Below are 27,747 nucleotides of genomic sequence, written 5' to 3'. Positions count from 1 at the left end.
CCTGAAGTTTCTAAAAAGATTTTTAAAATTAACTTGTTTGAATCAGGATTCAAATAAAGCCTTCTGCCATAATTAGTTGAAAAGTCTCTTAAATATTTTAATCTATTGGTTTCCCCACCAGCTTTGTGTTTGCAATTTATCTGTTGAAGGTCATTTGTCCTGTAGTTTCTCTCACATTTACACTTTGCTGATTGTATCCTTATGGTGCTGTCTTAACACGTTTCTCTGTCCCTGCATTTTCTATAAACTGGTAGTCAGATCCAGACTTGATGAGATCTAGGTTTGACTTTTTAATTAATAGTATCTTGTAGAAGGCACACAATGAAGGGTTAGTCTTTTTGTAAGGTTTTCTGTCAGTGGTGACAACTGCCTAGATCCATCATTTCATCTGGGATTCCAAAACAGTGATATTCTAATTCCAATTGTCCTTGCTCATTAATTAGCTTGAATACATGTAAGAACACAAACTTCCCCTCAATCACCATTTGGTTGCCATGAAGTATACTTGCAAGTAGAATAAATGCTTGATACTGTTTCCATTATTTATCAGTTTCAAAAATAATGATTTGATTTCCTAATATACTCCAAAAGTTGCCAGTAAACTAAAAAAAATTTCTTTTTAGGTATTATGAACTCATGGATTTAAACATCTTTGATGTGATTCACAGTCCACTGCAGTTATTACCGATGCTCAAAGCTGTTCAATCTATGACCAGTAGAAACCTCCGTAAGTTGGCTCTTGAGTTTCTTTACTGTGACCCTCAGTAGTCTTAGACTGCCTCCTTGCTTTCCAAAATGACAAGACATTCCAAACTTCTCATTCATTTCTTTCCCAAGAACTGGAACTGGTCGTTTTTCCAAGGAACCCCAATTCTTTCAGTGGGAAATGAAACCTAGAGACTATGCCCTAGAAGCCAAGGGTATTCATTGATTCTGGGTTGTACAGGGTTTCCAGGTCTTTTCAGAAAACAGTGGTAGGTAAAACATTTTCTGTAACAGATTTTCTGTTTGCAAATACACCATAAACTGCTACAGATATTTCCAATTCAAATTTAGTTTTAAATAAGTTATGCAAAACCCTACAATTTAATATTTTTATCTTTCTTTTGCTGAAAATCTTGGTTTCCAATGACATTAACAGTTACTTATTTGTTTCATCCTGTAATATACATTAATACTTTCAGAATAATACTTTTATTACAAATAATATAATTACTATTACAGTTTAGGAAAATTTTGCAATTCTTTTTGTCCTTCATATACATCCCACTAGAAATTTACCTATTTAATATATAGTTAGGTTCATTTACTTCACTGTGCTTTTGATTTTTAGAGATTACTTCTTATTCATTTATTTATAATTATACATTTATATGATACCACAGTTAAATTTGTCAAAAATCCATTCCTGTCCCCTCCACCCTGTTTTTATTCCTCTATCCACTGGAAACCATTAAAAAAAAAAAGTTTTTGATTTATAGTCAATTCTTGTATTTGAGGTAGTTGTGTTCTATAAAGTGTGGCAAATACTGAATTAGCAAATACCAAATTATTACTACTAGGGCAAATACACTATTAAGTTTCTGTGAGCCTCTGGTAATATTTTTGTCAACCAATCAATACATTTACTTTGTTTTATGAGTGTTTCTGTTAAAGATACCTTATTTAGTATATATTGTTGATTCATTAACGTTTAACTCACTGCCAATAGTATTAAAACTCATATGAATGAAATGTGTCTAACACATATTTTCCCTATAAGTCATATCATGGCCTTCTTGAGCTTAAGAACACTAGAGAGCACTTCAACACTACACTTGAGGGCCATTTTATTTACTTATTTTTACAGATGGATCTTGCTATATTGCCCAAACTGGACTGTAATGGCTATTCACAGGTGCCAAAGTAGCATACTGCAGACTCAAACTCCTGGCCTCAAGCCATCCACCTCATCCTCCCAAGTAGTTGGGACTACAGGCGTGTGCCACCACACCTGGCTGAGGGCCATTTTAAACAGCAAAATCACAAACAAAACATATAAATATACGAAAAATTTTCACAGCATACACCGTGAAAAGTACATTTGTTTACAATATGGAAACTGAAACAAAAAGGCAAATTGTTGCCTTGTTTGTCCTTACCTAGAAAGGCATGTCAGGCAACTCAAGTTTTTTGCCACTCTGCATATGCACACGTCTGTGAATGACTGCAAAAGCTTCCCGAGTGCCACTTTTGGCATTACAAATGCATTTTAGCAAATGGGTGAATTTGCAAATAGGAAATCCACAAATAATGAGGTTTGGTTGTACATACACATACATACACACACACACACACACACACACACACACTCTCTCTCTCTCTGTCATCATAGCATTCCCTTAAAAAGTAGGATATCATATACACTTTTTCCCCACCTTTTTTTACTTAGTAATAGATCCTAAAGATTTCTCTGTGGTAGTACAGATAAATTCCATACTTCCTTTTTCAGCTATATTCTTTTGAATGGATGCTGTTTTTTCAACTAGTTCCCTTTTGATGGACATTCAGCTGATTCTAGTCTTTTGCTATCAGAAGGATGGTTTCAATAAACAGATTTGCATATACATCTTTCTGTATTTTGGACACAGATTCCTAGAAATGAAGTTGCTAGGTTAAAGAACGAATGCACGCTCTATTTTGCTAGATATTTTACTGTATATTTTTTCAATGACTATTTCTAACATGACTCATAGATAAAGTAAAAGTTTGGTAGAAAAAACTGAAATTCTTATGCCACAAGAGTTGATGAATAGTAGTATTATTTAAAAGGAATTATATAATAAAAGCTAGTGAATAACAATTACATAATTAAACATATATAATAAAAAGCTAGTGGAAAAACTAGTGGTAAACAATTATGGAAAAATAATAAAACCAAACATGCTTTAAACGTTTTAAATTCGAAACATTTCACCTTTCTGATCGAGACTGTTCAACCAAAAGAGCAACTAAAGCTATCATCTTTTCAAGGGCAGCTGGCCTGTATTTTTCTTCTGCCAGAGAGAGGATATCTTCTTCCTCCTCTTCTTCTTCCCCTTCTTCCTCTGATAACACTTCAACTTGAGGCTAAGTTGGAATAAAATTCAATTTTAATATGGTAGTAGTTTTAATATCATTTTGAGAACAAATGACTTGTTTTATGTAACAGTGTAGATGGTGGCAGGAGCTTGTAACATGAAAAACAACTGCACAAAGACCTAAACCTAATGTAAAACACTCTAAACCACATTCAGGACACTCTTAGATTAAACTGCCAGAACTGTAAAGAATAACAATTCTCTGCCGGGCATGGTGACTCACGTAATCCCAGCATTTTGGAAGGCTGAGGCGGGTGGATCATTTGAGATCAGGAGTTCGAGAACAGCCTGGCCAACATGGTGAAACTCCGTTTCTACTAAAAATACAAAAATTAGCCAGGCGTGGTGGCACGCGCTTGTAATCCCTGCTACTCGGGAGGCTGAGGCAGGAAAATCGCCTGAACCTGGGAGGCGGGGGTTACAGTGAGCTGAGATAGCACCACTGCACTCCAGCCTGGGAGACAGAGTGAGACTCTGTCTCAAAAAACAAACAAAAAAAAAACCTCAACACTGACTACTTACCTTACCTATAAATCCTTGAATAACTTTTTTCTTATAAGCAAGCTCATTGGAAGACAAGTCAGGATAAAAATTACAAGTATGATAAAATAGTATTTCCTATTTAATAAAAATGCCAGTTATACAAAATAAGAAATTCTTATTTATAGTTCCCTCATAATCCAAATAGTGGGTATTTCATCAAAGAGATATTCACTTGGGCTTCTAAATGCAGAGATCTACTAGTGTATATTCTGTGAAGCATTACAAAACAGTGTTTAAGAGTTTTAGCTCAGTAGTCTGACTGAGGATCAAAGCACAACAAGTCACTGTGATCTAAAACAAATTAACTTCTCTAAGTTTCAACTGTCTCATCTGTTAAATGGAGATATAAAGGGTACTTATCTCTTATGGTTAAGAAAAGGACTGAAAAAGAGTGCAAGTAGATCATACAACCTAATGCATTTGTTATGAACAACACAAAACTGATGTAATACTTTAATATTATTAATAGACCACCTACTTAAATTTTGGAAAGACTCTCATAAACTTAATAGCAAAGAACTTAAAAATGTGACCAGCAAAATGTTCACAAAAACAATTCACTGTTGATAAGACCCTAAAGTAGGTGACCACTTTGCCTAAGTTTATTTGCTTTGTTCCAGACCTTACCAATGAATGAACTTCATTACCTAGTTGTTTCTTTCTTGCTATATCCATTAAAATTACATTAAAAACATCAACCAATCTTAGACCCTTCACATTATCTAACATCAGGTTCCAGAAGGGACTTTAAAGGGTTCTAACATCTCAGGACTTTGCATGATGTAAACTATGAAAACCAGAGCCTCTAATACCTAATGTACGATAGAATTGTACTTACATTTTCAGGTCCTTTTGTTCCCATGTAAAAATGTACCATTGTAGATATAGCTTGCAATGAAAGCAAAAATTGGCTCTAAACAAACAAACAAACAAAATTTAAAAATATAAAATAAAAGCAATTAAGCTGCAAATACTGAAAAAAGGTAGATAATCCAAAAAATAGACAAGATATAGCCTCACCTCTTCTTCACCCATTTTTGCAAATTCGTAAAGGAAGGCAAAATACTCTGTAAGATGTTTACTGTGAGGTTTTACACCATGTTCCATAATTAATAACAGGGTTCTCACAAAGCGAGTGACACATGAACGACCGCCAATATCTTCTACTGAGGTATCCATATCATCTGACCTAAGAGACAATTAAATAGATCTTAGAGAATGTATGAGGCCTGGAAATACTGTTCGAGAGAAAAAGTACTTTTTAAACTCTGAATTTCTTTTATCTTTGAGATAATGAATATCAACCGCAATAACATAAGTAGTTATTGTGACTGGCTAAATCAATGCAAACAAAAAGACTAAGCCATAAAGTAATTTGTAGAGGATTTTGCAGATGCAAAATTTAAATAAAACAAAAAGTTTTACCTTCTTGAATGTATTATTACAGATTATTTTTAAACAGAACAAATATTTCAGTGTGGATTTTAAAAAATATTTTGTAGGCAGGTCGTTAAGAAACTTAAAAATTAGGGCTAAGCATGGTGGTTCATGCCTGTAATCCTAGCAATTTGGGAGGCCGAGGCGGGCGGATCATTTGAACTTACGAGTTTGAGACCAGCCTGGGCAACATGAAGAAACCCTATCTCTTAAAAAACAAACAAACAAAAAAAAAAACCCAAAAACACCACACACACACAACACAGACACACAAACTTATTCAAAAAGTACTTCTTACCCATCTTCCATTCCTGGCTGCAAATAGAGATGAGCATGCACAGGTCTCAGCCTCTGAATCACATGGATACACAAACGCTGAAACATCTGTGAAGAAAAAGATCAAACAAGAGCCAACTCATCAGGTAACAAAGATTTGAAAAATTAACATGATTCAAAATTCTCTGCCACCCATTTATAGTTTGCACAAGATTATCTTGGTATTCTGGAGCTCTTCTGGAGTTTCAACAATGGACTAAGGAAATAAGGCAAAGGTAGCATTAAAAAAATTCAGTTTTATGATAAAGAGAAAAAAACTCAACAGACTGTACATTTCAGTAATACAGATGATCAAAAACAAAGCTTCAAAAAATCCTTTCAGCTAGTGGAGATACAGAGAAAAGAAAATCTAGTATCCAATTCCTTAAGAAGAGTGGAATGGGGAAGGGCCGCTGCTCATCATGGGGTCAGCAGCTAGGAGAAGGAAATGTTGAGGATTCTTTAAAGATACACAAGTGACCCACAATCACATGAAAAAATGTGTAACCATTTTGAGAAAAATGCATACCAAAACCACAATAAGATACCACTTCATACCTTCTAGGATGGCTAAAATAAAAGACAGTATCAGCTGCTAAAGATTATGGTGAAATTGGAACACTTATATATCACTGGCAAGAATGTCAAACACTGCAGTCACTATAAAAAAACAGTTTACCAGGCGGGTGCAGTGGCTCAAGCCTATAATCCCAGCACTTTGGGAGGCTGTGGTGGATCACCTGAGGTCAGGAGTTCGAGACCAGCCTAGCCAACATGGCAAAACCCCACTTCTACTAAAAATACAAAAATTAGCCGGGCGTGGTGGTGGGCACCTGTAATCTCAGCTAAGGAAGCTGAGGCAGGGAGAACTGTGTGAAGCCGGGAGGTGGAGGTTGCAGTGAGACGTGATCACGCCATTGCACTCCAGCCTGGTTGACAGAGCGAGACTCCATCTCAAAAACAACACCAACCAACCAACCAACCAAACAAAAAACACCAGTTTACCGCCGGTGCAGTGGCTGCAGTAACAGCACATCGGGAGGCCAAGGCGGGCAAATCACCTGAGGTCAGGAGTTTGAGACCAGCCTGGCCAAAATGGTGAAATCCCGTCTCTACTAAAAATACAAAAAATTAGCTGGGCACGGTGATGCGAGCCTGTAATCCCAGCTACTTGGAAAGCTGAGGCAGGAGAATCACTTGAACCCTGGAGGCGGAAGTTGCAGTGAGCCGAGACCACGGCATTGCACTCTAGCCTGGGCCACAAGAGCGAAACTCCGTCTCAAAAAAAAAACACAAAACACAAAAACAAAAAACAGTTTACCAGTTCTAAAAACATACATAAAGAAGTGACAATGTATATCCAAACAAAAACTTGTACTAAAAGTTCCTAACAGCATTACTAAAAATAGCCAAAAAGTAGAAACATCTCAAATATTCAGCTGATGAACAGGTAACACAAAATGTGGACTATATACATTTGACAAACTATTTGGCAAAAAAAGAAAATGTAATATGGATACATGCTGTGACATGAATAAATCCTGAAAAGATTGTTAAATCAAAGCAGTAAGTCACAAAAGACTAATAGTGTATGAGTCCATTTATATGAAATGGTCAAAATAGGCAAATCTATAAAGATAAAAAGTAGACTAGTAGTTGTCAGGTATTGAGAAGAAAGGACAGGATAAAATAGGAACTGATTGCTAATGGGCATAGGGGTTTTTTTTGGTGGGGGGTGGGGGTGGCAAATGTTCCAAAATTAGGTAGTAGTGATGGCTGCACAACTTTGTGACTATACTAAAAACCACTAAATTTTACATTTTGAAAGGTCTGGGTAAATTTTATGGTATAAGAATTGTAACTTAGGCCAGGCTCAGTGGCTCACAACTATAATCCCAGAACTCTGGGAGGCTAAGTTGGGAGGACTGCCTGATCCCAGGAATTTGAGACCAGCCTAGGCAACAGGGGAGAGACACTCTCTCTACAAAAAAATACAAAAATTAGCCAGTTGTGGTGGTGTGTGCTTGTAGTTCCAGCTACTCAGGAGGCTGAGGTGGGAGAATTGCTTGAGCCCAGGAGGTGGAAGCTGCAGTGAGCCATGAAGTACCACCGCACTACAGCCAGGGTGACAGAACAAGACTCTGTCTAAAAACAAAACAAAACAAAATTACCAGGTGTGGTGGTGTGTGCGTGTAGTCCTACCTGCTGAGGCAAGAGGACTGCTTGTGACAGAGCAAAACCCTCTAAAAATATATATATACACACACATATATATGTATGTTCTATATAAATCTATAAATATATAAATATGATATATAACATATATATGTAATATATACACACACGAATACATATCTCAATAGTAACTGGAAAGTGGCATACATCAACTAAGTTTTTGATTTTGTGAAAAGTGACTATAAAGTAATATTTAAATTTCATTGTCTATTTTACCCAACAATTTAAAGAAAACAAACTGTTTCGTTTGACAGTTCAGACCCAATCACAGAAATAAGTTACAGCCTTTTCATTAGCTTTTGAGGTCACTATAGTACCCTACCGTGGTTAGAATGTCTAAGGATTTTAAAAGAATCAGTATAACTCATAAAGCATCTAATAATAAAGAGCAGGATCTAATAATAAAAGAACAGGAAATTACAGTCAATCTTCCTATATCCAGGAAATGTGCATAATTTTAATCACCTTATTAGAGTGAGAGCTGATGTTAAAAGAGCCTGGTGAAACCAACAACAAAATGACTTTTATGATAGGAGGCAGATCTTTTCAAACTATTACCAATATTAGGTTAAGACACACCTATAAGCAAATTCAGAATAATTAAATTGAAAGTAACTTCTTTTCCAAATAATTTTTTTCAAACATATTTTTCCTTACCTGTCTCACAATTTGATTAGGGCACTTAATTAGTATCTGCATTGGCCACCAGTCATCATCAGCCATACGATCTAAAAACCACTGTAAAAAAAAAATACAGCATGACTTTAACATTCAACAAATATTTGTTACATGGGATAACAGTCACATAAGAATTTTATTTCTAGTCAATGTTTTAATTCTTTTAAGTTCTTACCAGAAAAGTTTCTCTAATTGTCATAAAAGTCCAACTCTAAAATCATAATAAGGGTTACCTCATTACACAAGTCCATGGAATGCCATTTACATTATAGTACACAATGTGCATGACAATCTGTGGTCCTTTATCATAATAAAATATCATTCTCTTAGCCCTCATAAATGTGACATAGAATCTTTAGTTCTTATTAATTATATATATATATATTTTTTTTTCTTTTCTTTTTTTTTTTTTTTGAGACAGATCTTGCTCTGTTGCCCAGGCTGGAGTGCAGTGGCACGATCTCGGCTCACTGAAACCTCTGCCTCCCAGGTTCAAGTGATTCTCCTCCCGAGTAGCTGGGATTACAGGCACGCACCACAATCCCTGGCTGATTTTTGTATTTTTAGTAGAAATGGGGTTTCACTATGTTGGCCAGGCTGGTCTTGAACTCCTGACCTCAGGTGATCCGGCCGCCTCGGCCTCCTAAAGTGCTGGTATTATAGGCGTGAGCCACGTCACCCGGCCACCTATTAATAATATGTGATATGAGCATGATTAATTTTTTCTGTTTAAAAACAAATTATGATCTAATTAGCACTTGAGAAACTCTGGATCTATCAAACAGCCATGAGAAGAGAAGGAAACAGAGGAACATGTTAAACACCACCAGGAAAATGCAATTAGTCAAAGAAAGCATGTGGGAAATCCTACAGCACAAATGACAAAAAATGGCATGGAGAAAAAAAAGTAACTTTTATAGATTAAGGAAGACTTAAGAAACAGATGAATGCAAAATGTGGAACTTGTTTGAACCACTCATTTAAACCAATCAACTGAAAATTTTTTTTTGAGATGGAGAAAACTGAACATAGGATGGGTATTAGATGACAAGAATAAATCACTTCTGGCCAGGTGTAATGGCTCATGCCTGTAATCTCAGCACTTTGGGAGGCAGAGGCAGGAGGATAGCTTGAAGCCTGGAGTTTGAGACCAGGTGGGCAACAAAGAGACTCCGTCTCTATAAAAAAAGAAAAAAAATTAGCTGAGTGTGTTGGTATGTGCCTGTGGTCCCAGCTACTTGGGAGGCTGAGGGAGGAGGCTGAGGCAGGATTGCTCAAGCCCAGGATTTCGAGGTTGCAGTGAGCTATGACTGTGCACCACTGCATTCAACAGCCTGGATGACACAGTGACACCCTCTCCGGGGGTAAAAAAAAAAAAAAAAAGTTATTAAGATGAGAAGTCACTTCTAATATTACTGGGAGTGAATGAAATTGTGGTTGCATATGTTTTTGAAGTTTTCTTATGTTAGAAATATATACTGGGTGTTTATGGATGCATGATCTATTTAGGTTTCCTTTAAAATTCTTCCATTATGGAAAAAAAAGGAATAGGGGATAGATGAAACAAGAAAGAAAGATTATTATTATTTATTGAAGTTGAGGAACAGGTATGTGACAGCTTATTATCCCTTTCTACTTTTGTCCATGTTTCCAAATTCTCATTACAAAATTTCAAAAAGTTACACTTTAGTGTTTGAAATTTCTGAGGAATAGATTCCCTTACTCTATTTCTATAAGGTATAATCAGATGAACTTCTAAATATGCAAAAAACCTTTAACTGTAATTCATCTGTTATATACTAGACTGCTATTCCCCACTTCTGTTAATTCGTAAGACTTGCCTTCCTATGGAGATTTACAACTCTTTGGTTGCTAACCTAGAAGTTAAGATGGCAATATGATTAAGCTGTCATTACCTGTGAGTGGGTTATCCTTAGGGATGCACCTCTTAAAATAGGGGATGGAGAGAGAAAACCAGGCATAAACTGATCTACTGAGACAGGTGGATAGGTGAATTTTTTTTTGGCGGGGAGAGTGGGGAAAGAGGAAGTGACAGATGATGTTAAGCATTTTCTAACAACATACAAAAGTAGTTAAGAGAGGGATGGAAGAAATAGGAAGATGATGTTGGCCAAAGAGTACAAAGATTCAGGTTTATTTTTTATTTTTATTTTGTTAAATTGAGACAGAGTCTCACTCTGTTGCCCAGGCTGGAGTGCAGTGGTGTGATCTCAGCTCACTGCTTCTCTGCCTCCAGGGTTCAAGTGATTCTCCTGCCTCAGCCTCCCCAGTAGTTGGGATTACAACTGCACACCACCATGACCAGTTAATTTTATTTTTAGTAGAGATGTAGTTTTGCATGTGGGCCGGGCTGGTCTTGAACTCCTGACCTCAAGTGATCCTCCCGCCTCAGCCTCCCAAAGTGCTGGGATTACAGGCGTGAGCCACCATGCACAGTCCCAAGTTTCCGTTTTAAATAAATGCTGGGGATCTTATGTACAGCATCATGACACTAGTTATAATATTGTATTGTTTTGAGACAAAACTGATTTAAAAAAGACTAAAAAATTTTGCATAGTTTACTTGAGATTTGCTAAGGGAGGAGATCTTGTGTCCTCACAACTCGCACATACACATAACTACATGGTGACAGATGTGTTAATTTGAATGTGGGGTCATCATTTCAAAATGTATACATACATCAAATCATTTTGTATACCTTGAATATATAAAATTTTTGTCATTTATACCTTAAGAAAGCTGGTTAAGAAATATTTGGAAGAGTCTTGAATTTTCTATACATAGTTTTCCTTCTGGTAGATGAAGGGGGGAAAAATTTTTTTTTTTTTTTTTTTGAGATGGAGTCTCGCTGTGTCGTCAGGCTGCAGTGCAGTGGCACAATCTCAGCTCACTACAACCTCTGCCTCCCAGGTTCAAGCGATTCTCCTGCCTCCGCCTCCCGAGGTGCTGGGACTACAGGCATGTGCCACCACACCCAGCTAATTTTTGTATTTTTAGTAGAGACAGTGTTTCACCACGTTGGCCAGGATGGGCTCGATCTCTTGATCTCGTAATCCACCCACCTTAGCTTCCTAAGGTGCTGGGGTTACAGGCGTGAGCCACCACACCTCGCCAAAACATGAATTTTTAAGTGACTTAATAATCAATTATTTAATCAGTGTAATGGATGTGATATATAAATTATAACTTTCTCAGCTACCAAATGATTTCAGGAATGACTTACATTTGGCTCCCTGTGACAGATAAAACAACTCTGCTGTAGCATCTTAGATCAGAGGCGGAAAAAAAAAAGAATCTTAAACTATGCATTAGTTGTTGAATTATCACCTTACCTCACAAGCTGCCTGACTATTATTAAACTGTTTGGTCAACAGTTCAATCCACTGAAGCATCGTGGGCTAGAAAAGAAAAAAGTCAGTCAAAGCATATGAACTTCTGAGCCAACAATAACAAAAACCAAAAGATATCTGATAAAAACATAAATGACAAAAAAATCCATAGAAGAAAACACATACCTTTTCTTTAGAATGAATAAATGTCTCTAGGACAAAGGAAGTGCTTAACTGTAAGAAAAGATAAAGCAAAAAAGCTTCAATCATTTTAAAGTAGTAAATTTTGACAGAATTATTTAAACTTCATATATTCATTACCTTTGCTGTCATTAAGGACACAGCTTTAGGATCTGGTAATGTACTGGGAATACAACTACACAATTGCCACATAAATCTAGAATTTAAAAATAATCATTTAAAATTCACACATAAGATTTTTTTAAAATGTGTAAAATATCTACTATGAAATTTACCAAACTTACCCAAAATATGTATGTTCAAAAATGTTTTTGTCTTGAAGAAACTGCATGTTATCATGCCAAATCCACTGAAAATAAAAATGTTAACATTAGTGATAAAGCAGTTTACTTCATTACATTTTACCAATATTTTTATTAGACACAAAAAGTCTCTTCTAAAAAACCACAAAATAAAATAAAATCCATGCACTTAAAGTTCATTTTGATTTTTTCCCAAGTATATTCATATAAATGGTTGCTACTAATATTTTGTAATTATTAATACTTATCTGGCTACCTCAAGCAATTGTGAAGTTTTTATTGTATTTATAAAAATGCTCCAAAAATTCTGAAATCCTATTTGAAGAGCAAGTATATAAATGAATAAAATATAAGTCATGTTACATTCTGATAAGGTTACAAAAGAGAGGTTTACATTTAAAAGTTGGCACAATACTTAACTCTGGTTGGCAGACCTAAATCAGACGTGATTTGTTTATAAAAATCATGAAAAATTATTTGACATTAGGACTGTAGGATCAATGCTGTTTTTGTCTTCATCTGTCTGAATACCTTAAATATGACTTACATTGTTGTCAGTTCCATAAAACTATTTTTACCTAGATGTTCTGACTATTGATATTACTAGCTGTTTTTTGTAGAGTTATACTTCTGATTTTATTTTGGAATTTTGGTTGGTCGGTTCATTTTGAGCTGATTAAAGTCCCAACTTTATCTTTAATCTTCCATTGAAGATTTTCAACTATCCCTCTTTGCCTCCCCAGCCCACTACACTAATTTAGAACTTAATAGGGTTCCTGCTCTACAGTGATATTCCAGAAATCACAGTCTAATCAGTGAATAGCCGGCTTCAGAGTTCTTGAGCATTTCCAAGCACAAAAACTTTCTATTAAGCTGTAGCCCCTGTATCAGACTCTGTATAAGGCAGAGTCTGATAGCATTCTGCCCATCTCATTCAGTACTTTTTATAGTAAGGGAGCCCCATTCTAAACTCTGGATTCCAGCCATGAGCTCAGTTGTAGATTCTGTGTCACAATTTTTGTCCCTTCAACCCCATAATGGCCTAACTACTGGTCAACATGATCTCCTGGACCTAAAGGCTGGTAATACTGTGGTTTCTATCATATAAGTGCTTTTGGTTTTGCTCTATTTTTGTTTTACAAACACTCGTCTGTTTGATAGTCCTTTTTATACTGTATCTATGTGATTTTTTTTTCTTTTTTTTAAAGACAGGTTCTCACTCTGTTACCTGGGCAGGAGTGCAGCAGCATGATCACAGCTCACTGCAGCCTTGACCTCCCTGGTCTCAGGTGATCCTCCCACCTCAACCTCCTGAGCAGCTGGGACCGCAGGTGCGTGCCACCACGCCCAGCTATTATTTTTGTTTTGTTTTGTTTTGTTTTTTTTTTGTAGAGATGGGGTTTTGCCATGTTGCCCAGGCTGGTCTTGAACTCCTGGGGTCAAGCAATCCACCTACCTCCCACAGTGCTTAGATTACAGGTGTAATCTCATCCTGCCCACCCTGCCCAGCCACCCTAGCTATTTTCTTTTTTCTTTTCTTTTTTTTGAGACAAGTTTCGTTCTCGTTGCTCAGGCTGGAGTGCAATGGCGCGATCTCGGCTCACGGCCATCTCCACCTCCAGGTTCAAGCGATTCTCTTGCCTCAGCCTCCCAAGTAGCTGGGATTACAGGTGCCCGCCACCATACCCAGTTAATTTTTGTATTTTTAGTAGAGAGGGGGTTTCATCATGTTGGCCAGGCTGGTCTCGAACTGCTGACCTCAAGTGATCCACCTGCCTCAGCCTCCCAAAGTGCTGGGATTACAGGTGTGAGGCAATGTGCCCAGTCCATCCTCATCTTGGGCCACTTTTCCTTGAACTTCCATCACAGCCATACAGGTCACTTTTTGGCTTCCAATACATGCCAATAAGCTCTGTCCTTCCTAGGCAATTTGTACATAATGTTTTCTTTGCCTGGCCCGGAGCATTCTTCACATGATTACCTCTTCTCTAACTCTCAAGTTTCAGTTTAAGGTTAACTTCCTGAAGCATTTCCTGACCCTTTTCTAGCAATCACTATCAACTACACTTTCTGAGAACTGTTACCTTCTATTATCTGTAAGAATCATTACAATTTATAATTAGTTTGCTTAATCTCTTTTATGCTTCTAAAATGTTTTATGTTATCTTTTGGGATTAATAACTATGCTTTAAATGTACAAATCTGAAAAACCACATTCTGGTTTATATCTAAAACCATATTAATATTCATGTACACACTATTTTACATTTTAAATTTAAAGAAAACACGTAGGCATACCCATTTAAAAATAGTAAGCTGGAACAATTATAGAAAAAATTGTTGGCTTAGGTCTGCAATGACGAATTTTCTAATGTACAGGCATATCTCATTTTATTGTGCTTCACTTTACTGCACTTTGCAGATGCTGCATTTTTAAACAAATTGAAGGGCTGTGGCAGCCCTGCAATCAAGCAAGTCTATTGGCACCATTTTTCTAATAGCATGTGCTCACTTTCTGTCTCTGTCACATTGTGGTAATTCCTGAAATATTTCAAACATTTTCATCATTATTATATATTATTATATATTATATTATTATGGTGATCTATAACCAGTGTGATTTTTGATGTTACTGTTGTGATTGTTTCAGGGTACCACGAACTACACCCATATAAGACGGCAAACTTAATACATGTTGTGTGTGTTCTGACTGCACCGAGTAGCTGTTCACTTTCTCCCTCTCCTCAGGCTTCCATATTCTCTGAGACAATACTGGAATTAGGCCAATTAACAACCCTACAATGGCCTCTCTGTATCCAGTAAAAGGAGGAGTCACATATCTTTCACCTTAAATCAAAAGCTAGAAATGATTAAGCTTCCTCACTTTAAATGAGGGCCCTGTCACACACACACACACACACACACACACACACACACACACACACACACACACACACACACACAGAGAAGTTTGAGAACCACTGATGTAAATAAACAAAATACATCATCATTGTAAAGGTTTTATTTAAAATTTCATTTTACTTCACAAGTGGGCTAATTGTCATTAAACACTGTTGGGTACTTATATAAAGCAAGGTCTAGATTTGTCTAATATCTTTAGGGTAAAAGGCTGTGCACAAAAATGATTCAAATTAATTGTGGTTATGATGATGGTTGAGATAAATTTTTATACAAATAGGTAAGTTTAGTAGCTTCAAATCTAATGAAGCCATTTCTAATGAATACCATTCATTATAAATCCAATCCTACTAAATCCAATTCATGGAATTGAAAAAAGACAACATTCCTGGCTTTTTACCATTAACACATGTGCAGGCAAGATACTAGTTAAAAGCATTTGAGAACAATCCTGTAATCCCAGCACTTTGGGAGGCCGAGATGGGCGGATCAGGAGGTCAAGAGATTGAGACCATCCTGGCTAACACAGTGAAACCCCTCTCTACTAAAAATACAAAAAAGACATTAGCCGGGCGTGGTGGCGGGTGCCTGTAGTCCCAGCTACTAGGGAGGCTGAGGCAGGAGAATGGCATGAACCCAGGAGGTGGAGCTTGCAGTGAGCTGAGATCCCGCCACCGCACTCCAGCCTGGGCAACAGAGCGAGACTCCATCTCAAAAAAAAAAAAAAAAAGACTTGATCCCAATATTACAAAAAAAAAAAATTTTTTTTATCCAGATAGTAAAAGCTGAATTGCCTAGACGAATGCATACAATTTAATCAGGTGTGCATTTCTGGAGAAGATTTGCTTTTTTGTGTTTTTGGCTGACTGAATTCCTAACACCAAACCGAGACACATTCAGTTATGTACTCAATAATGTACTATTACTACTTACAACATTATGAAATGAAGAAAGCCTCATAACTACAAATGAACACATTTGTATTCCTTAATATGTAAAACACATTTTTTTTTGAGACAGTATCTCACTCTGTCGCCCAGGATGGACTGCAGTGGCGCGATCTCGGCTCCGCCTCCCAGGTTCACGCCATTCTCCTGCCTCAGCCTCCCGAGTAGCTGGGGACTACAGGCGCCCGCCAACATGCCCAGCTAATTCTTTGTATTTTTAGTAGAGATGGGGTTTTACCATGTTAGGCAGGATGGTCTCAATCTCCGGACCTCATGATCCGCCTGCCTCGGCCTCCCAAAGTGCTGGGATTACAGGCATGAGCCACTGCGCCCAGCCCATTTTTTTTTTTTTTGAGACAGAGTTTTGCTCTGTTGCCCAGGCTGAAATACAGTGGTGTGATCTCGGTTCACTATAACCTCCGCCTCTCGGGTTCAAGGGCTTCTCTCGCCTAGGCCTCCTCAGTAGCTGGCACTACAGGTGCCCACCAACACACCCAGCTAATCTTTGTATTTTTAGTACAGCTGCAGTTTTGCCATGTTGGCCAGGTTGGTCTCAAACTCCTGGCCTCACGTGATCCACCTGTCTGAGCTTCCCAAAGTGCTGGGATTATAAGCATGAGCCACTGCACCTGGGTATAAAATACATTTTAATGGCATTTCAATTACAATGCACGCTTGAGGGCATGGGTCTGTATCATGAGACACAACAGAAGGAACACTTACAAACCCATCATCCAATCTAAGAAGCAAAACATTACTAACCTCACAAATTGTTAAGTCACTCTGATTCCCTCAACCTTTTTGCCACCTTTTAAAATTTTTTTGAGATGGAGTCTTGCTCTGTCACCCAGGCTGGAGTGCAGTGGTGTGATCTCCATTCACTGCAACCTCCGCCTCCCAGGTTCAAGCAATTCTCTGCCTCAGCCTCCCAAGCAGCTAGGATTACAGGCGCCCACCACCACGCTCGGCTAATTTTTGTATTTTTTAGTAGAAACAGAGTTTCACCATTTGGCCATGCTGGTCTTGAACCCCTGACCTCGTGACCTACCTGCCTCGGCCTCCCAAAGTGCTGAGATTACAGGCATGAGTCACCACACCCAGTCGCCTACTCTCTTTTAGTGATATTTTCTACTCCATTTAATCTCATTCATTTTCATTTACGGGTCTTATACCAGTATTACCAAGACTATTTGTAAATACTCGTAAGATCTACTCAGAATTGCAGATATCAACCTGTAGAACCTGTTCTTACACTACAGTATTCCTTGCATAAACACTTAACATATTTTTAAAATGTTGCTCAAATGAAATTAACTTATACCTCTAGTAACTCTGACGAAACATCAAATTTGTATTCTCTGCCATTTTCTTCCTCTGGTTCCATGCGTTTGTAAAACAGCATATATGCACTGTGTGTCTTTAAGAGGCAAGAAAAAAATTTATTTTCATTTTGACAAAGTATTACTCTAAAAGTAGACAATGCAGAAGAAAAAACAATATAAAATTATACATGAAAAAAATGGTTACCTTTTCAAAAGAGAAATCCATAAATTTATCTGTAACAGAATCATAGGTCTTGGTCTGTTTAAAAATACAAAAGTTTTACTTCTTTGAAAAAACAGGTATACTCAGCTATATTTATATATAAATTATTTCATAAACAGCTATTTTATACTTAATAGTAACTTTGTAAGTAGTTTTCAAACACCGCCGCCTTCATAAAAATTCTACGTACTTCACAATTTGGCCAATATATCCTAATATCTTTTTTTTAGTTTTTATTATTTTTATTATTTTTAGATAGAGAACACTATAAAGTTGAGACTGAGAAAATTTTACTATAACAAAAGAAAACAAATGATGACAGTGAGGCAAGGAAATAGTTGGCCTTGTCCTAATTTTGATAAATGCAATAAATAAGTGGAAATAAAAACTGAATTTAAATAGTTCTTTCTCAGCAACATTATAAATGAGGAAAGCATATTATTAAAATATCTCATTGGCACGAAGCTGTAATTTATTCTGACATCTCAAAACATCTACCTCCACCAATCCTTCACAAACATAATTTTGAACCTCAAAGTTGTAAGTAACTTTATGCAGATGAAATGGTTTTGTCAGTACACACTTTAAGCAATCCAACTGATGGGAGACAGCAAAAGCAGCATCAGAAAAAGGTAAGAGTCAGAAAAAGGTAAGAGTCAACCAAAGATAATACACACACACACACACACACACACACACACACACACACACACACACACACACACGATGCAAAGGAAAGAAAAGGGACCATGAAGCAATAAGAAGCAATCAGTAAAGATCTAGAATTTGAATAAGAAAGAAAGATCATAGGACAAAAGGAGGCTGAACAAAGGATCCCAGAGAGGTAAGTGAACATATGGCATATTACGAGAATTTAGTGGTGGGGTTTCTGAGAACTTAAAGACTGTTTCTTAATGAGTAAGGAGATGAGGATTCTACTGGTAATGCTGGAGAACTTCAGGTGTGCTGTGACAGAAAAAATTTAAAAAGCCAAGGGAAGCAGACAAACAGCATTATGGGCAATGAAATCAGAAGGGACAGAGGCAGACATTTTAAAACACAAAGATTCAAAACATTTTTTTTTCTTTGAGACGGAGTTTTGCTCATCTCCCAGGCTGGAGCGAAATGGCTCGATCTCAGCTCACTGCAACCTCCGCCTGGTGCAAGGGGTTCTCCTGTCTCAGCCTCCTGAGTAGCTGGGATTACAGGCGCCCGCTATCAAACCTGGCTAATTTTTTGCGTGTTTTTAGTAGACATGGGGTTTCACCATGTTGGCCAGGATGGTCTCGAACTCCTGATCTCAAGCAATCCGCCCGCCTCAGCCTCCCAAAGTCCTGAGATTACAGGCCTGAGCCACCATGCCCAGCATACATTTTATTTTTTTTTGAGACGGAGTTTTGCTCTTGTTACCCAGGCTGGAGTGCAATGGCACGATGTCAGCTCACTGCAACCTCCACCTCCCGGGTTCAAGCGATTCTCCTGCCTCAGCCTCCTGAGTAGCTGGGACTACAGGCACCCGCCACCACACCCGGCTAATTTTTACATTTTTAGTGGAGGTCGGGTTTCCCCACATTGGCCATGCTGGTGGCGAACTCCTGACCTTAGGTGATCCACCTGCTTCGGCCTCCCAACGTGCTGGGATTACAGGCGTGAGCCACCATGCCCGGCCTCAAAACATTTTTTAAAGATACTTTACCATAAAATATGTAAAAGAAAAAAAAAGTGGACCTGCAATTTGAAAAACTACGTTTTAAGAGAAGAGCCTTGCTCTTCTTCCTTCTTTTTTTTTTTTTTTAAAGGAAACATTCGGCTGAGTACGGTGGCTCATGCCTATAATCCCAGCACTTTGGGAGCCCAAGGTGGGTGATCACAAGGTCAGGAGATCAAGACCATCCTAGCCAACATGGTGAAACCCCGTCTCCACTTAAAACACAAAAATTAGCTGGGCATGGTGGCGCATCCCTGTAATCCCAGCTATTCAGGAGGCTGAGGCAGGAGAATCGCTTGAACCAGAAGTTGGAGGCTGCAGTGAGCCAAGATCACGCCACTGTACCCCAGCTTGGTGACAGAGTGAGACTGTCTCAAAAAAAAAAAAAAAAAAAAAAAAAAAAAGGAAACATTCTAGGCATAACATCTACAGATGCAATTGGTTTAGTGGTGGCTTTAGCAGTAACTCAATATTTACTTCCCTATTCTACCCATTTCTAAATTGTTAGCAAGTGGACTGCTTTTCTTTTTCCATTCAGCAGAGTAGACAAGAACACCGAGAAGCAATAAGGAAGCCCTTCATTAAAATCTGGAATGTGTATCATTTCTCAGCTTTTGGCTAAGATCAACTATAAAATCCAGACTGTAAATGGTTAATTCATAACAAATACGGTTAAGTAAAAAAAACAACTTTATTTGGGCTAATCTATGAAACGGAAAAGACTAATATTTGTCTTGTGAGAATCAAGAGAATATTTTAAAACAGTTCTCAGAAAATTGATACTAGGATAAACTGCCTATAGAGAAGTGAAATTAATACAATACTCCAACCCAAATGTCTTTTAAATATCTATTGTTGGCTAGGTGCCATGGCTCACGTCTGTAATCCCAGCACTTCGGAGGCTGCGGTAGGTGGATTACTTGGGTTCAGGGGTTTGAGACCACCCTGGCCAACATGGTGAAACTCCACCTCTACTAAAAATACAAAAATTGGCTGGGGATGGTGGCAGGTACCTGTAATCCCAGCTACTCCCGAGGCTGAGACTCGAGAATAGCTGGAACCCAGGAGGTGGAGGTTGCAGTGAGCCGAGATTGCGCCACTGACTCCAGTCTGGGCGACACAGCAAGAATCCGACTTGGGGGCAAAAAAAAAAAAAAAATTCTTTTCTCAATTATGTCACAGAGAAGATGTCCTTTTTCTACCCAGTATCTAGTGTTACCCAGTTTGCTGCTGGTGTTATAAAAAGCAATGAAAGAACAATCCTTTAAAACTTAGCTCAAGCCAACTTCCTTGCCAAACATTTTTTTAATTTCTTTTTTTCTTATTGTGAATCAGGTAGCCTCTTGAGCCACAGTAAGCTAAGAGAGACTCCCTTGTCAAAGATTTCTCAGATTAAGTAAGTAAACAGTTACTTCTTTTTGCTCTGATCCCACAGAATTCACTGAGTAAACAATTTACTCAATCTTATTCTCATGGCACTGTAATTCAACTCCCATACTACTAAGCTTTTTATTTCTCTTACCTTCTTAATCGGGCTGTTGTGGAAAGCAGAAATAGCACTTTAAAAATATTTCTGAGAACATACTAAACTTCCAATAAATATAAACTGAATAAATTTTTGATTTAATCATAGCAATTAAAAGAAAGTTAAGCGACTCTGCTATTGGATTTTATGATATGACAAAGCACTTGGAAGGACACAAACCATTTATAATTTCTGAATAAAACTTACCGTCATCTCTCCACCAAAACATTCAGATGCAAGTTGAGCAGAATCAAAAGGTTTTACCTCAGCATCATTAAAAAGATACCTAAAATAGAGCATATAGTATTAATCTAGTATACATATAATGAGTATCTTCATATTATGTCTACTATTTTTTGAATAACCAATGTTACAAGTTTCAAATTATTTCATGAGGTAAATTCTAAGTTCTTATTTTTACAATTCGAATCTACTAGAAATTGGAAATATAATTTTATAACATATTCTTAAGCACCTTATAATCAGATAGATCCATTTATGACCTAGGATTAATGAAAGAATTCATAAAAGAAATAAAAAAGTTTGCTTAAATATAACATGTAACGCTATTAGGAAAAATTAAGAGATTGGGAGAACTTTCAAAGGTACCATTTCAATATTTATGATCAAAAAAAGATTCAAAATATACTTACGGAAACATTCAAATGGATAAAAAAAGGAAAAGGCACCATGGACATGATGGGTGAAGGAGTGAAAAATAACTCAATGAAATTATTCTGCTAACTCAAAATCAATTAACAATTGTACATTTTCTTCAAAGCAATATCCCCAGCACTTAGAACACTCCCTAGCACACATATAGTACCTATAGGCCAGACCCTACCTAACAATATCTGAAGACCAAAAAACAGGTACTGGGGACTGGTTTAATGACTTCCAACCATTAACTTGATAAAAGGATAAAAAGAAAGTGTGTGTGGTCCTCCCAATAGGAGGTGAAACAAGCAGAGCATGCAGGTAATTTCTAATGGCACATATAAGGCTACACTGTAGAAGATATTCAATAAACAGCTCTTGAATGAATAGAGAAGATAAGAGTTGAAATGTTGTCTATAAATCTCCTAAAGTTGTCTGCAAAACTGTGTTCATTTCTCCAAGGAAAGGATTCAAATTCTCAAGAGTTAAAAGATCCGTATGTTTAAGAACTGATTTACACTGTCTGTTGAAAGTTATCTTCATTTAAAAATTTTGTCTGCCTCATTTCCAACTTTTGTGGCAAGTTTTTAGAAAACTAAGCACTGAAAACGTTATCAGAAAACTACCATAAATTCTTAAAAGAAAAAAAGTTTTGAAATATTTAAAACTCACCATTTATTGTTTTTATAAGCATGGGGATTTACTATATCTCTGATAAAGCTATAATAGTGTCCACCATCTGCCGTTCCTGTGTGAACAGTCACTCCTATCAAGTCATATTCATAGCTCTCTGAGTCTTTTGAATGATCACTGACTTCTTTAAAACCTGAAATGATTTACACAGAATGGAAATAATTTTCCAAACTTCACAACAGTTACTTAGAAACACTTTTTAAAATAAACTTTATCAATTACAATATTTTAAGTCATTTTAATAAAATAAAAATAATTTTCCCAATGTGACGAGTTACTTAGAATCACTTTTATAATAAACTTTATTTACAGAAATAGGCACAAATAGTTTATATGTTAAATAGGTACAATAGAACTATTTGCTAGTCATTCACCATCCTTAGCCTACTACCATAAAGGACATATTAAACAAACCACTAGAAAAACAACCATGTGTTAATACATAATTATGGACAACTTCAATATAAAGTATAAATATAAAATATTTGTTTAATCTGACTAGTCTTTTGAAATAGGTAATATAAAATGCTCCATTCTATTTAATCTTTACTAGGAGCAGACAAACGTAAGACCTAAAAAGGAATTAGCATACTTCTTTTATTCTCATGTTAAGAAAAGTGGTTTAAACATGGTTTCCTTTTAAAAAAAAAAGGAAAACGTACTGGCAGCTTCCAAATATGTATCAGTTAATAAAAAACACTATGTATTAAGAGATTTGTGTAGACAGAAACAAAATAAAGAAAAAGGTACACTTCCTATCCCCAAAGATTTAAAATATAAAGGTAATAAAAGATACTGAGGAAAAAAAATGTAGAGTGGTCTAATAAGTTTGAAGATGATGTATGATTTATGATCTGTATTCCCACTACCACACAGAAAGGAAAAAGTAGAATACAGAATAAGGAAATGATGAGATTTGGCTGACTTGAGGGTACAGTCTGAACTGGAACATGAAGAGATAATTAGGTCACTAAGAGAAGGGTATGACTCAAGGTGTCAAGACAGTGGCTGAGGAGTGTAGATACGCTTATGGAGGCAGTGCCAGGATCTGACTGCATGACTTGTGGCCTAACAAATTCCTTTATCCTGGCATAAATTCTGCTCTCTCCACAAGTGGAAACATCACAAGAAATATAACGAAGCACAGCTGTGAGGAGGTTCTGCTCTACTTTTCCAGAAAAAAATTTTTTTTTCAAATAGATGGAGTCTTGCTCTACTATCCAGGCTGGAATGCAGAGGCATAATCATAGCTTACTGCAGCCCTGGACTCCTGGGCTCAAGTGATCCTCCCATCTCAGCCTCCTAATAGCTGTGACCATAGGCATGTGTCACTGCACCTGTCTAATTTTTCAAATGGTTTAATAATAGGTCTAAAAAGTAGGATGTATACATACAATGCCCACTTCTTAACTTCACCTGTCATCTCTACTGGTCCATGTCCTACAACTTATTTTCATTTTTTTGAGACAGAGTCTCGCTCTGTCGCCCACGCTGGAGTGCAGTGGTGCGATCTCAGCTCACTGCACCCTTCCTAAAGAAGGATAAATGAGCAAGAGGCTGGGCACAGTGGCTCACACCTGTAATCCAAGCACTTGAGGAGGCCAATGCAGGTGGATTGCCTGAGGTCAGGAGATCGAGACTAGCCTAGCCAACATGGCGAAACCTTGTCTCTACTAAAAATACAAAAATTAGCTGGGCCTGGTGGTGCATGCCTATGGTCCCAGCTTCTTGGGAGGCTGAGGCACAAGAACTACCTGAACCTGGGAGGTGGAGTGAGCCAAGATCATGCCACTGCATTCCAGCCTAGGAGACAAAATAAGACTGTCTCAGAAGACCAAAAACAAAAACAAAAACAAAAAAACCCACAAAAAACAACATAAAAAGACTTACCCCACGAGATTTAAGCTCCACAAGAGCAACAACCGTGCTTATCCTGTTCACCACTGTGTCTCCAGTATACAGAAGAGTGCCTAGGAACATAGTCCTAGTAGATACTAAATATTTACTGGTTAACTGACTGAATGCATGACATTGTCTTAACCTTCTCCCTTCTAAGATTCAATTTTTGTTAACTGTGTAGTTGATGACAACTTTATAATTATGCCTACCTTGTTATGGAGATTGACAATAATCACAGACAAGAGAAAGAAATGAAAAAATCACCTTCTTTCCTCTCACTCTTTCCCATAAGAAAATCTTCTGTATAGGGCGTCATGTCCAAACGTAATGGGAAGGAAAAGTGTGTATTCACTTTCTCTTTCATCATCGTGACCATATTAAATGTATATCTCATAGTATTGAAACTCAAAATGCGAGGCAATTTCTTAAAACATGCCCTGAGAGACAAGAAAAAAATTAATAAAGATAATTTTTTACAAATACTTCAGTTGGTTTGATTTCTGTTATGCTATATCCATTTCAATTTTCAACTCAGAGTTAAGAAGTATAGTAGTCCCCCTTATCCACAGGGGATACCTTCTGAGAACACCCCGTGTCTGCCTGAAACTGAGGACAGTACCGAACTCTATATACACTATGGTTTCTCCTAAACAAACATACCTATGACAAAGCGAATTTAGAAATTAGGCACAGCAAGAGATTAACAAATATTAATAAAATAGAACAATTATAACTATATACTGTTCACAATTTCACAGATTTTAGCAACCTCATCGTATGTTTTCTTTCCCTATTCAAGTTTAATTTATAAATTAGGCACAGCAAGAGATTAACAAGTATTAATAAAATAGAACAATTCTAACAATATACTGTTCACAATTTTACAGATTTTAGCAACCTCATCGTATGATTTTTTTCTTTTCATATTGAGAACTTTAAGGCATTTTACGGCTTCTCTTTGGCAAAGCCCAACTGTTAATGATCACTACTCTTGCACTTTGGTGCCATTAATTAAAATAAAGGTTCCTTGAATACAAGCAGTACAATACTGCGAAGGTAACCAAAAGGGCTACTAAGTGACTAATGAACAAGTAGTGTATACACCATGGACATGCTGGACAAAGGGATGGTTTACATCCCAGGTGGGGACTGTGCCAGATTTTATCATGCTACTCAGTCCAGTAGGCAATTTAAAACTTAAGAATCATTTTTGAAATTTTCTATGTAATATTTTCAGACCTTGCCTGTCTGCAGGTAACAAACTGCAGAAAGAAAAACCACAGAGAAGGGAGACTATAGAAGTATTCTAAATCACATTCTTATTAAAACTATACAGTCAGTCCCTGAGCACTAGGCAGCAGCACTCCTGCTTGCCCTTTTCCCACCGCCCACCACTGAAGGGCAGCCCGATGCCCGGCAGCCACCCTCTAGCACCATGTCACAGAGCAGAGTCCCCACGATGCAGAAGAAGAGTCTGCAGGGCTCCTGGCAGAATTACACTTTAGCAATAATAGGAATGGGGGCAGTGTTCCAGCCTCAGTTTCTGTTTCTACCAGTGACATGGAAAAAGTACTACTAGATGCCCAGCATGAGTCTGGACAGAATATCTCCAAGAGTTCTCAATGTGACAGGATAGCTCGCTCTCAGACATCAGAAGATACTAACAGAGCTGCTGAAACAGCCAGCCATAGCATTGGAGAGAAAATCAGCTCTCAGGCTAGGCGCGGTGGCTCACGCCTGTAATACCAGCACTTTGGAGGGCTAAAGTGGGCAGACTGATTGAGGCCAGGAGTTCGAGACCATTCTGGCCAACATGGCAAAACCATGTCTCCACTAAAAATATAAAAATTAGCTCGGTGCGGTAGTACGCAAGCCTGTAATCCCAACTACTTGGGAGGCTGAGGTTGCAGGGAGCCAAGATCACACCACCGCACTCCAGCCTGGACAATAGAGCGAGACTCAAAAAAGAAAAGAAAAACAGCTCTCAGTCTGAGGAAGGTTATATTGAGAGAAGGAAAGAAGTTGAAAGCATTTTGAAAGAAAAACCTCAGATTGGACATGCGATTGGTTGAGTTAACCAGAAAATATTCCCCCCAAGGAGTTCCTCTCATAAGGGCTTGCTGTACATTAACACATATAATTTTTACAACAATCCTATAAGGAAGGTACTGTTACTCTCTCCTGTTTATATAAACACCCCAAGTGCATGGCCACTCTCAGCATGAGAAACACAAGCATCATGAAGAAAGAGGGCATATTCTCTGCAAAATTTCTGAAGGTTTTTCTTCCATCTCTGCTGTTCTCTCATTTACTGGCCACTGGATTGGCAATGTCTATTAAAAGGTGGCTGGCAACCTCCACCAGCACCTTTTCATGAAGAATTGGAACCTGGCTGTTCATTAGTGGGATTGTATTTGAGCTTGCACATAGTTAATTGAAGAGCTGTTATGATCCTTGTATGGCTGCATCACTTGTGTGTACTTGTTCTATAACTCCTGCATTCCTAATTTAGTAAAATCAAAGAATAGACACTAAAATCAGGCTGATCTACAATTATACTTAAGGGATCAATAGGCAAGTCAGACTGATTAATATCTACTGTAGGCTGGGTGCGGTGGCTCATGCCTGTAATCCCAGCACTTTGGGAGGCTGGAGCAGGCGGATCATGAGGTCAGGAGATCGAGACCATCCTGGCTAACACAGTGAAACCCCGTGTCTACTAAAAATACAAAAAATTAGCCGGGCGTGGTGGCGGGTGCCTGTAGTCCCAGCTACTCAGGAGGCTGAGGCAGGAGAATGGCGTGGACCCGGGAGGCGGAGCTGGCAGTGAGCCGAGATTGTGCCACTGCACTCTAGCCTGGGCGACCAAGCGAGACTCCATCTCAAAAAAAAAAAAAAAAATAAAATAAAATAAATAAATAAATAAATAAATAAATCTACTGTAAAAACTTGGTAGTAAATTTTCACTGGATATTAGACATAAATATCTGAATACAAACAATTTTACTAGTCTTGACGTAGTACTTTAAAAATTATCTATAACTTAATTCAGCTAAAAAACTATATTTCAAAAGAATGAATAACACTGATACTAAAATCACTACTTTAAAGAGTTTGTCCAAAATAAATATTGTGGCCTTATATTACACTATTGTAGAAAATATTATTTAATTTAAATGAATGCAGGTTGTCTACTAAAGATTACACATAACTATGCTAATTTTTCTTAATAAATAGAAGCCAAGATATAACTACAAACTCAGCTGTATCGTTTATATATGAAACTATTCTTGCTTTTGCAGTATAAGGTCTTCATCCTCTGATTATTAGGTAACCACCTTGGATGATGAGTCAGCTGCTCAGTATCTTTTTACTCTTCATCACTCTGCATTTGTGAATTTATTCCTATCCTTTGTCCTCAACTTTTGTGTGCTCTTAAAAATTAGCTTTATTCTAAGCAAATTTGTGTCTACTTTAAAAGACTGGAAATGAAAAAATCTTTGCCAAATCCATCAGATTACTGTATTTACATAAGGTTTAACATCAAATGCCATAAAAGCTTCTTGATGAAACCAGGACTGTTCCCCATTTGGACATTTTTTTCTTTCTACAGAATCCTTGTTAGAAAGGCTGCCCCCTTGATATACTGTATATACGTGACTGTGCATTTGTTT

At 37.4% G+C, this 27,747-nt stretch overlaps 1 protein-coding gene across 2 annotated transcripts in view; it reads right to left on the bottom strand.

The window, feature by feature from the left end:
* USP34 (ubiquitin specific peptidase 34) overlaps positions 1-27,747 on the bottom strand; it is a 283,644-nt gene that overhangs the window by 36,557 nt on the left and 219,340 nt on the right. For both annotated transcript variants that reach the window (XM_031008389.3, XM_063695856.1), the window contains exons 49-62: positions 24,338-24,510; positions 22,154-22,307; positions 21,032-21,110; positions 17,574-17,627; positions 17,368-17,463; positions 12,163-12,227; positions 11,999-12,074; positions 11,864-11,911; positions 11,681-11,746; positions 8,307-8,387; positions 5,398-5,483; positions 4,683-4,851; positions 4,501-4,575; positions 2,957-3,108 (exon numbers count right to left, since the gene is read on the bottom strand). In XM_031008389.3, the coding sequence (XP_030864249.2) occupies positions 2,957-3,108; positions 4,501-4,575; positions 4,683-4,851; positions 5,398-5,483; positions 8,307-8,387; positions 11,681-11,746; positions 11,864-11,911; positions 11,999-12,074; positions 12,163-12,227; positions 17,368-17,463; positions 17,574-17,627; positions 21,032-21,110; positions 22,154-22,307; positions 24,338-24,510 (1,374 nt within the window). The remainder of the gene's footprint in view (positions 1-2,956; positions 3,109-4,500; positions 4,576-4,682; positions 4,852-5,397; positions 5,484-8,306; positions 8,388-11,680; positions 11,747-11,863; positions 11,912-11,998; positions 12,075-12,162; positions 12,228-17,367; positions 17,464-17,573; positions 17,628-21,031; positions 21,111-22,153; positions 22,308-24,337; positions 24,511-27,747) is intronic.

The sequence above is a fragment of the Gorilla gorilla genome, chromosome 12, assembly GCF_029281585.2.
Source record: "Gorilla gorilla gorilla isolate KB3781 chromosome 12, NHGRI_mGorGor1-v2.1_pri, whole genome shotgun sequence".
In the NCBI taxonomy this organism is placed as follows: Eukaryota; Metazoa; Chordata; class Mammalia; order Primates; family Hominidae; genus Gorilla; species Gorilla gorilla.
The sequence above is the reverse complement of the archived record's forward strand: the minus strand, read 5'-3'. Positions and strand labels throughout refer to the sequence as shown.